Source organism: Pocillopora damicornis, chromosome 13 (genome assembly GCF_964200805.1).
Source record: "Pocillopora damicornis chromosome 13, jaPocDami1.2, whole genome shotgun sequence".
NCBI lineage: Eukaryota > Metazoa > Cnidaria > Anthozoa > Scleractinia > Pocilloporidae > Pocillopora > Pocillopora damicornis.
Genome location: NC_142682.1, coordinates 876,352 through 887,902, shown reverse-complemented (window position 1 = coordinate 887,902; position 11,551 = coordinate 876,352). Strand labels below are relative to the sequence as shown.

The 11,551-nt window shown below is 35.1% G+C and overlaps 1 protein-coding gene across 2 annotated transcripts; it reads right to left on the bottom strand.

Annotated features, from left to right (window-relative positions):
* Nucleotides 1-268: 268 nt before the first annotated feature.
* Nucleotides 269-11,303, bottom strand: LOC113681290 (uncharacterized). 2 transcript variants are annotated; one of them, XM_027198371.2, is made up of 17 exons: nucleotides 11,127-11,303; nucleotides 10,948-10,997; nucleotides 9,235-9,421; nucleotides 7,550-7,589; nucleotides 7,103-7,168; nucleotides 6,648-6,714; nucleotides 5,283-5,363; nucleotides 5,043-5,120; nucleotides 4,579-4,648; nucleotides 4,430-4,494; nucleotides 4,244-4,310; nucleotides 3,796-3,844; nucleotides 3,184-3,243; nucleotides 2,995-3,071; nucleotides 2,518-2,669; nucleotides 1,837-1,896; nucleotides 269-1,562 (listed from the first exon to the last, which is right to left on the bottom strand). In XM_027198371.2, exons 1-17 carry the CDS (start codon nucleotides 11,229-11,231, stop codon nucleotides 1,511-1,513), a joined length of 1,326 nt encoding a protein of 441 aa, XP_027054172.2. In that variant the 5' UTR covers nucleotides 11,232-11,303; the 3' UTR covers nucleotides 269-1,510. The 2 variants fall into 2 exon arrangements, with proteins under 2 accessions (XP_027054172.2, XP_027054174.2); XM_027198373.2 differs by having other exon boundaries at nucleotides 9,265-9,421.
* Nucleotides 11,304-11,551: the final 248 nt, after the last annotated feature.

Sequence of the window (11,551 nt, the reverse complement as noted above, 5' to 3'; positions counted from 1 at the left end):
GAGCAAGGTAACTTACTCCAGTAATACTTCACTCTACCCAGAAAGATTACTTAGCACTGGCGTAATGCAAAATAAATCTTACAGAATGCTGACAGGAAGCTTATGGTTTAGCTTCTCATTTAGGGGTGCGTGAGAGGGATAGCAATACCCCTTGTCATTAACCCCCACGGATACCAGGATATGTCCCAGGAATGTAGACCACTCAACCCGACAGCAGACTTCCCCTCGACCTTTTACGCCTAAACGCTAAAACTTCTATACAACGGACGGAATTTTACGGTTGCATTTAATTTAATATTCGTTCACGTACACAAAAATTCATTAACTTTACAATAAAAACCACCTCCTTTTCTACAAAATAACGCGTGGTAAATAAACGATGCCGGCCTTCTACTCTTCCCCTCCCCTCTTCCCATCTCCGCTCCGACTTGTTCCATGATATCCAGGCAGTCATTTGGCTACTAATAAGCTTGTTAATGAGTTCTTTAAGAAAAATAAACCCTTGCCTTATGAAATATGATTTCCGAACAGGAAAGCAATGCTTTCTTAGTATTCCTCAGAAGAAAAAAAAGGGAAAAAAAGCCTGAAAATGTTTTTTCGCAAGACATTTTAACGCATACTCCTTCGTCAGTACAACATGTGAAAATTGTACCTTCTTTTTAAATTACATTTATTTATCAATTTGAAAAATATAATTTAGCCCTCTTTGTGTTGTCAAGTACTCCCGCTTACTACTTGGAAAAATAACTGTACAGGGCGAAATATCTCTTAAATGACCTATTACTTGTTTTGTAATAGTTATTTTGAATTACGGGTATATACAGTATCCCACCCAACTGAAAAACGAATGACACAGCTTCCCACCCCACCCTCCTAGCTAACACACTTAAAGAAAAACCACATTTAAAATCAATAATAACCCTTTAACTCCCAGAAGTGATTAACATCTATCTTCTCCCTGCAATATCAATACATTATCCACCAAACAGGTAATGAGAATACTCAAACATATCAAATAGAAGTTGTTGTCTTGATCTAACACCAAATTCTTGCAACTTATTTAAAAGGAAATATGTAGTAGCTGGTGTGAAGAATTGACTATCAGATCTGGGAGTTAAAGGGTTGATTTCAATCAAAGCTAAAATTGCAAGTTTTTTTCTAAAAATAATAATCTCTTAATTGTATAAACATCTTCTAACTAACAATTATGTTTAAAGTTAGTTATATACAAGGAGACTCAATTAAACTGCAGTTCTGAACAACTGAAATTTGACTCTAAGAGTTTCATTTAGGATTTATATATACTCATTGCAATAGGAAAATGTTACAAAGTTTTAATATTATTCTTTAATAAACTCTGTTATATCCAATTTTTAACTCACACTCCTATTGGTCCTCTTTTTTAAAATTATTTCATCCTATTTTCTTGTTGGTTTGGCTTTTGATGAATAAGTTATCAAAACATATAAACAAAAACTCTGTTTTATGTCCCAGATAAAGCACTACAGAGTCAGGAGCCAGACAGCAGCCTTAAAAGAGCATCTCTTGTTCCTATAACAGCACTGGAATATAAATAACTATTAGTAGAAGAAATATGTAGCAAAAAAATGTTAATGAACAGGGCCACTATCACTGACAACAAAAATGGTAACTGTGAGGTGGGTTGCTTGAAAATTAACTATGTGCGACTGTTTAGACACAGTGGAGTAGAATTATTTGAGATTGAGAAGTTTACGACTTGAAACTCAACATCACAGAAAATTAGTTGTCAGATGCAGTCTCTATAAACAGAAGATAACTTATTTCAAGAGTATGTGACATCAAATTAACCCTTACCCAACTAATCCAAGAAATATGATTAATATGTCAATAAACCATTCTCCTTTGGTGAGATGCCTGAAGAAGAAAGTAAATGCAGCTATTGACAAAGTGAAATAAACACACAAATAAACAAATTGACCCCTTAACTCCCAGAAGTGATGAACATGTAACTTCTCCCTACAACATCCATACATTATCCAGCAGACAGGTAATGAGAATAATGAAACTTATCAGGTAAAGTTGTTATATTGATCTAACAGCAAATTCTTGGAAGTAATTTAAAAGGAAAACCAAAACAGTTAGAGGGGTGAGACAGAATTAGATCTAAGGAGTTTTTAAAAAGGTTTAATAAATACAGGAGTATTCTCTTGCCAAGTTCAAATCCCCTAGGTGGCTAACTATTTTTTCTTTTGGCATCTGGCATTTTTGCTTTAGTGAAAGCTTTGAAGACCTACACATCCCCAATTTTTGAGAGCAGAGCCTCCACGTCCCATTTGATTCTTACATGGGCATAGCTTTTGAAGACTCACACAAAAAAGACATTTTTCTTCAACACTATTTTTAAACAACACATAATACATCCAAACTAGGCTTGATGACCCTTATCTTAAAAACTAAGTAAACCTGCAGCTGAAGGCTGTAATCACAATCTGTGCCAACCAAAGTTTGGCAAATGATATTTCTTAATAAACTTACCCTTCAAAAATTCGTAGATGAAATATTCCAGGTAAAACAAATCCTAACAGAGTACAACAGCTAGATCCAAAGAATGCCATGAGTGTGGAGAAGTTTGGAATCACAAGCACAACAATGCCGGAAAGTACTACAACACAGGCTCGTAAAACAGTCTGCAGAGAATAAAACACACAACAAAATCTTAGAATCTAGTAACTTATATGACTCTTAACCACCAAACAACACCTGTGAAGGAGAAAAAAAAAGGAAGACCTCATCAAAAAAGCTTTTTTGATTATTTTGCTTTTTAATTTTTTTTGACCAAAAATTGAAATCAAGGATGATGTTTTTCATGTAGCTCTAAACAGCCTAAATTTCACTTTTCTAATACATTCAAATAATCTCCTCCAGAACTGAGAATCTAGCTAAATCAAAATATTGGGAATTGAATGCTGTGTAAAATCTCAGCAAATCAACAGAACCAAATATAATATTTACTCCTTGGTAGTAGCTGCTTTTCCCTCCATCTGGAAGAAGTTTCTTCTCTAATAATAGCACTACAGGGAACATCATAACTGCAAATCAACCGCATACAAGTTAAAAACTTGATGTAAACTCCTTAAGATTTTAATAAAATGCAAAAAAGGAAAATAATATTAATTAAAATAAAACAAAGTACACACTTACTTGGGTAAGTAAAAAATAATGAGAAACAAAGACAAAGTTGAACTACAGCAGGAAATGGACCTAGAAAGAAAGCAACAAAGCTCATTAAAAAGAATCCAAAACAGATAAACCATCTAGTTTGAAGATATTTACTCTAAAGCCAAGAGCAAACAATAAGACAACACATGTCTACAGTCAAGATGAACTTTAAGCGCATTTAATGCATAACCAACAAAATTGTTCTAGTTTTTAACCCTTCACACCCTAATATCAGTATGCATATTCTCCATACTGTTCTCAATACATTTTTTTAAGGTTATTTAAAAGGAGAATTTGTTTAACAGTCAAGAGTTCTTCTGTTGGTGATCATTTCCCTTATTCTCACAACCTTAATGTTTGATTCAGGGGTGATATTGTAAGGAGAAATTAGATGCCAGTAACTCTTAACAGTTAAAGGGTTAATAATAAACTGATTGATCTCATCTGCAAAATTTACAAGGAAACGTGAGATGAGATCTGACTGGACTGGCTGCACTGGTTTCATTGCAGCCAGTGCGGTACTCCAGAAATTTTTCAAAATAGCATGACTTTGAAGTGGTAATTATTAATGCAATTTGCAGCTCTTTTTCTTACCAAGAGGTAAATTTAGAGTGATCATTTGCTGTGTGTTTTCTCCAAAAGACTGAAAAGAAAGGAAAACCTCAGTTAGTTCAGAGGTGCCAGTGATTTCAAGAAACACACTCAGGAACTAAGTCTCCTGTTCTAATACACTGGGTCCATTGCCACTTTTAGATGGTCACTCACTCACCAGGGATTGGATAAAAAGAGTTTTTAATTTTCAAATTAACCATTTACACCCTAACATCAGTATGCATATTCTCCATACATTTCTTAGTACATTTCTCTAGAGGTTGACGAGGAGAGTTTGTTTAACTATCAAGCGCTCCTTTGTTGGTCATCATAAAACTTGGTACAGTATTTATTAACCAGTAAAAAAATATAAATTTTCTGTTTTAGATTAAAAGCTGTTGTTACTAAATGGTGATAAATATTTAAAACACAAAAATGGAAAGATGCTTACCAGGTAACCACAGGCACCAAATGCAATATACAGTGTTGTAACTAGAAACAATGTAAGCTTAAATACTCTGGAGAGAAAAACATGAAACAAAATATCAACCTTCATAATCAAATTACAAAACAAAATAAAATGAAAACAAACAAAAGGCCTTTTTTAACTCAATTTTAATTATAATTTAAGACTTACGATCTAAATTTATCTCGTGAATCTCTTGCACAGGATGCTTCCAATGACAATATTAATCCTGCCCCCTACAAACAACAATCACCAGATTATTATTGTTACCCAAAGTTTCTTGTTGGGAATGTCTGTATCACCATCACAATAATGCTTACCTCATAACAATATATTGCCACTCCTAAGAAAAATGGTAGGCCACTTATCCTAGCAATTTGTGGGTGAATCCTAAAAATGTAACAACATTGCACTTCATAAATGAAAAAATGGAAGTTGTACAATTGAGGGTTTCATTTATTAGCAAAACCTCTTAGTAGAATCTTAGCAAGCAGCCTTCCCCTTAAACAAAAAAAAATATAAGTTTTGCAAGTCTTCTGAAAGTACAAAAAACTTTTTATGAGGTTAACCCTTTACACCATAACATCAGTATACAAGTTCCCCATACTGTTTTCTACACATTTCCTATGCTACTTAGAAGGAGAATTTGTTAAACAATCAAAAGTGTCTTGAGTTAATGATCATTTCCTTAATTTCTCATGACCTTACTGTTTGATTTAGGGGAGATACCACTGGAAGAAATTTGATGCTTATCACTATTAAAGATTAAAGGCTTAATACTTACTTTACTTTCTCAAAGTGTGCAAAATCAAACCAAAAGACTACACAGTAGGCAAAAACATTGGCAAAATCTGCAAAAAGACTGCACAAGAAACAAAAAATTTTAACAGCTTAACATAACTTACAAATAATAGATACTTAATACAAACATCCATTTATTACCAATAACAAGTAACAAAAAAAGGACAATAAAATCTATCTCACTTGTTAATGATGACTAGATATTTAGATTAACAAGACACACCTGAATATAGCTAACTTCTTTAAATGTCTGAAGTTTACCAAAACTGCAAGTGGAGGTAGTAGAGTCATTAAATACTGGTGTCTGAAACACAAACAAACAAAGACAAAAACAATTATTAATTAAAAATTATTCATAAGTTTCAAATATTTACCCCCCTCAGACCCTAAAAAATAAACCGGATCAATATCAGTATCTGGGCAACTGCCCACCTACCCCTCCCCTAACCCAACAACAGTCAATTGATAACAAGTCAAGGTGAATGTTAGGTTAGGGGAGGGGTAGGTGGGCAGTTGCCCAGATACTGATATTGATCCAATAAACCTTTTTATTATATACTCAACAAAATATCGCGTTTCTGATTGGTCAATGATGAATGCATAAATAGGTTATAGAGTGCAATAGAGGTTATAGAGTGCAATACGGAGAAGTTGCCATGGAAACACCGGGGAAGCGCCAAATTTGAACACCAAATTATAAAAAAATGGCTGACAGCCGGTTTGCTTTGTCAAACCAAAACATCGTTGAGCAACTTAAAGAAAATGCGAAAAACAAAAACACGTTGAAAGCTACACAGACCTGGTTAAATGTCTGGCAAACATGGGCGACTCAACGAAAAGTAAACCCAAAAATGGAAGAATACGAGCACGAACAACTCAACGTGCAGAGTAGCGCGATGGAGTAATTTTGTCGAGAATATAATAAATAAAAAATCGTATGAACCTGCTCGTGCATTTCGTGATTTATGGTCACTCGTGGTGTTTTAAAAGTTCTCAAATTGTACTCGCCTACGGCTCGTGCAATTTTGAGAACTTTCAAAACATCACTCGTGCCCATAAATCACGAAATGCACTCGCGTTCATACGATTTCCTATACATACAGAATCCAGCATCCTAACTGTTACTTTGCCACATTTTATACTCATTTATCTGGTCATTTATTTAAAGCCGTTACAATTTTTTGGGTTAGATCAAGGTGCCATAGCAATCAATTGTGTCTGCATGTCACTGTACTTTGATAGAAAATAAAGTGCTTTATTCATCAACTTGATGGCACTAATTATTAAACCACATTTCACTGAACAACCACAGTTGCTTAGTATCTGGTCCACGTAATCCAATAGTTTCCTTTGTTATTGAAATCTATTTTTGTGTTAAATGATTTACAGTGTACACCTTCAGAAAAATAAAACAATTTTTTTGGTAAATCCATTACTCTGGTGACAACAAACATCCAATACCCTGAGCTCAAGCAGCAAAATTTTAATTTCAATTGTTAGATGAAAATCACAAGCAAAAAGTTGATTATTTCATCAACACTGACAGTCTCGAGAAAAATAAGAAAGAAATGAAAAACTGACAACTCACCTGCTGAGAACTGGCAACATGTTGTTAAGAGTATCAGAGATAAAGATTAAATATGCACAAGAAAACCCTGTTGAGACAAACAGTTATCATTCAGTACTTGGTGGCTTTCCAGCACATTTGCCATCAACACTTGGCCCTTTACACCCTAACATCAGTATGCATATTCTCCATACTGTTCTCTATACATTTCTCAAGGTGCTGACAAGGAGAATTTGTTTCACAATCAAAAGCTTGTTTACTTGTTAATCATTTCCTTTATTCTCTTAACCTTAATGTGTGATTCAAGAGTAATATTGTTAGGAGAAATTAGATGCTGGTCACTCTTAGGTGTCAGAGGGTTTAGTGACCCAACCATCATGGGAAAAACTAATTAAGTAAAATAACAATGGCTTAAACTTTAATGTTTTAAAAGTTCTAAATACAAATCAATTTGTTCTGTAAAATCATAAAATTACCTATCTGAGAAATAACTATGCTTATATCAACTAAGGCTCTGCCAGAATTTCCCAATGCATGAAAACCTGAAGAAACAAAAACAGAGTTGTGTTAGTTTGGTATCAAGCAGCTGCCTATACACATGTAAAAACAAACAAACAAACAAACAAAAAAAACAACAGCAACAACAAACAAACAAACAGAGAGCCAAGGAAGGACAAAGAGTCACACTGAATAAATGGGAACAACTCAGCAAAGAACTTAAATGCATTCTACACTGATGTTTAACTCTTGACACCCTAACACCAGTGAGTATGCATATCCTCCATACTGTTCTCTATACATTTCATAGGGTGCTGACAGTGAATTCTGTTAATTATAGAAGCCCTTGAAGTTTTTGCAAAAGTCCTTCTACAAATATGTCCTCTTTAGTGAGGTCAAACAAAGTGCTAGTCAGAGTCACTCACCAAGATCTCCATAATCAATCTCATGGGCTGCACTCTGCAACTAAAATAGTATTCCATGTTTTTACTTTCAACAGACCTATCCTCTCATACACAATAACTTGAGTAACATTGTTAAGCTCATCATTCCTTTTCCTCTTCCTCCTCAAATGTAATTCTATATGTTCCCATTTCCCAAACAACCTTGACAAGGGCAGATTACAATGCCTCTGTCCTATAACATGCCACAATTTTGGTATGTATTATTTAATAATCAGTTATTAGGTATATTAAGTGTGTTAGAGTTTGAAATGAGTTTGCGATTGTTCAGTGGTTAAATCGGTTTCATTACTGTATGACAAAAAAAGCCCTTAACCCTTTCACTCCCACAATCTCATTAGTAATTCTCCTTACTGTCTGCAATACAATTCTTATGATGTTAGTTCTGAGAATTTGATGTTGAATCAACTACTCATCGCCTAATTGATATTTTCTTCATTCTCATCACTTATTGGCTTGATATTGTATTAATATTGTAAGGAGAAATTATGTCTTAGTCCCGCATGCCAGTTTAAGGTACAAAAGAATTGATAACTGTTCTGATCTCCTGTGTGATTGGTTAAAACACATTCATTTGATACTTCCAAAAAATCTCAGGTGTTAATGGTTTTCAGAGTTTGATAATATTTGTTTAAGATCAATATTAACATTAGCACAGATATTCTGCCTTTAAAGAATAAAGTCTATTATGAATTTAAGGAAAAGCTGTATAACTTCAACAGTTAATTGTCAACTGTAATCAGTATCATTAGCTGGACTTTTGTTACTTTCAAAGGTTAGGATTCATTGTCATGGTCAAGATTGTTACAATCAATATCAAATAAATACAGATTATTATACACATGGATTGGAATGCAAAGTGAAGATCTGACTCTCAGATGGTATAAAGTTGCTTACTTCCCCTAAACCCACCAGCAAGATCAAGTTATAGCATAGCCAAATCTTAGGATTCCTCTAGCCTATTCATCCCCGACAAGGTATCAATCCCATTTTAAACCATAAAGCCACCAGGAGTATTGCCAACCTTCAAAGATAGGGTACTAGTCTATCAGAAGCAGGGGCAGATCCAGGAGTTTTTGGTAGGAAGGAGGTGCAAAACTTTGATACAGAAAATGCATTTTCTTTTTTCACAATAAAACCCACATAAATAGAATAGGAGAGATGGTAAATTTTGAGCTTGGTAAAGAAATAAAGAAAGATGTTTTTGTTTTTTCGTAAGCATGGGACGTGTCTTTGTCCCATGATAGCGACAAAACAAAAAACATCTTTCTCTAAGAATTTTTTATGTCAGGCAAGAAATGAAGGAACCCAAAGGTCTGATGGGGGTGAAGTCCTGCCACCTGAAACCTCCTCCTCTGAATCTGCTGCCAAGTAGTAAACCCCTGATGATTATAGTTCCTTGACAGTTTTCTGGTACCACATGCATTCAAGGTTCAAGGAAGTACTGGAAAGAGTAAAATGTCTTGTTCAACTTCCCCCCACAATGACCTTGCCGGAGCTTAAACCCAGACCTCCCCTTCCAGATACAGGCACACTCAGTACCAGATCTCCATACTTCCCACAAGCAACAACACACCATCTGAGAGACTGATGCCATGGAGTGGGTTGGCATCAAAGTAACAAAAGCCATGATTTTAATCAATACTAACTAGGAGATCATCCACCCCATCTTCCATTACTTTGTCTGTTACTTCTCCACTTTCAGCTGCCTTTAATAATTCCTTCTCCTCTGAAGCAACCTTTCCATCCACTGAAATTACAGCTCCCTTAACATGATCCCTTTTCTTCCATGTTAACTTTTTCTTGCAGTCAATAATCAATAGCATTGCTTTTACACTGAAAGAAGCAAAATATGAATTTTCAGTGAGCAACAGCATGAATGACTACAAAAGAGAGAAAAAATATAGCCATTTATCATTATAACATAATGACTTGTCTGTCAGCCCCCACTCTTGTTCATGACTCACGGACATTCCTTGCACTTGGTCTTTAAGTCATAACCTTAAGCCAAATATTTTCCCTTGCAGCCCTCCCACTCATTCAATAAGTAAAACTTATCAATCAAGGGTAAAGCTATTACAATAGAGCTCATGTGTTGAATTAAAGGGAAGAATTACTCTGGAAAGGTGGAAAATAGAAAATAACAGTATGAAAAACTTGCGTCAACGTCAACAAAAACCCTACAACTCGAGATATAACTTCAGAGTGATTGGCACCTCCAAACTTGTCTAAAATTACATTTTCAATGAAATATTATTGCAGCAATATCTTCACATGGAAAGAGTATACTTTGAGTTGAAGACACCTGCTCTAAGGCCTAGTTCAGATGTTGTGCTTCTGTGGTGTTGAACTTGATTGCAATTAGGTTCAACTATAGCACAGCAGATGCACAACCCTGATTCAGATATTGGGAATGTCATGCAAAACACAGCTTTTACTGAAACACCCTCTGCACAAAGGAGAATTGTTCCTGTGATTCCCCCATGGTAGCATAATTCCACTGAGATATATTGCTATAATTAATGAATTTTGTTTGGCACAGCAGGGGTATGACATCTGAATCACTGCTGTGCCAGAGTCATATACCACTGCAAAGCTTGTCTGACCAAATTGCTTGCTGAATTTAATTCAAAAGTTTGATTCAGACACCATACTTCTGCCATGTATTGTAGCACCTAATTCCTGAATTAAGTTCAGCATGGCAGAAGCACGATGTCTGAACTGGGCTTAAGCAATACATGTACTTTCAATTTTTTTTTTTTTTCACCCACTCACATATAAAATAAGTGACAAATGGCATTGAACAATATTTCTGTCAGTGGCTCATTAGGCCAGTACTAAAAATTCATATTTACTTAATACAATTTATCTCGCTGTATTGATAAATATTTGGACCATCTCAATGTAATACAGGTCCTACATATATATAAAGATCCTCGAGGGTTTTCAGTTATTTGTAAATAAATTCTTAACCTTTCTCTGGCTTAAATTTTAAGTAATTAACTGCCGGGTATTGTTAAAATAAACCGTTGATCAAACAAGGGTAGTTTTAGGTAGACCTAGAAAGTCATGTCAGAAAGTAAGGAAGGCGATAAAAGATGGACAGAGAAGTCAAAAAGAGGTTCAAGGTGAAGCCCTAGTTATGTTTATGAGCTGTTATAATGGGTGACTGTGGGAGAATAGTAACATTTAACAATATAATTAATCGCTATGGTTACAGACAGTCCTTGTCAAAAATTCACTCTAACCATTTCAAAAAGCTGTCTAATCTACAACAAATGGCTGAAAAGTTATGTACCAAATTTGACAACGAAATTTCTAGCGTTTGGAGAAAAATATCATCAGTTGGAAAAAAATCCTACCTTAGAGTACCAATCAATGCCATGATCGCGCTTCCTTCGATAACTCCCGCCTATCAGGAGGAAAGAAACATCGATCATAAAATACACACAGCATCTTTCATTCTCCGTGCAAATATATGCGTTCGTGGCACTGGCCAAGTTCGAGAGCAAGCGTCGCGTAGAATCTCTCAAATTCCTACCTCTTTAAAAGCGTGAGGCATTCCCAAAATTCCAGCGCCGATAAACGAAATAAATATATTAGCGAACATCTTGATGGAACTTCTCGCCCCATCATCTTGATGCATTCTCCGCAAAATAACTAAATGTAAATGCCCTCTAACTTTGACCGCCGATAACCTAACTTTCAACCAGTTGAAATATCGTTGCCCTGTTGAGGGACTGGTAACTTACTAACTCAACTAGGGGAGGGGTGTTTCTGGTTATGTTTTTTTATGAAAACTATTCCCGTAAAAAAAAAATATTCATCTGTATGAAAAAATTTCTTTCTGAGTTTTTTCTAAACTACTATATCGTATATTTTCTCTATATTCCAATCAAAGAGTCACTACTTCGTTTGATTGCCGAGCTCCTCCCTACCTTGCCCTGGAAGGGAAGAAATTGTCAG

Excerpts from the sequence above, each read along its gene's own strand:
- LOC113681290 (XM_027198371.2), bottom strand. The coding sequence starts at position 11,231 with ATGCATCAAGATGATGGGGCGAGAAGTTCCATCAAGATGTTCGCTAAT. Across the intron at positions 5,121-5,282 it reads AAGAAGTTAGCTATATTCAG|TCTTTTTGCAGATTTTGCCA; the intron begins GTGTGTCTTGTT and ends TTTCTTGTGCAG. Across the intron at positions 3,244-3,795 it reads CACTCTAAATTTACCTCTTG|GTCCATTTCCTGCTGTAGTT; the intron begins GTAAGAAAAAGA and ends CTTTCTTTCTAG.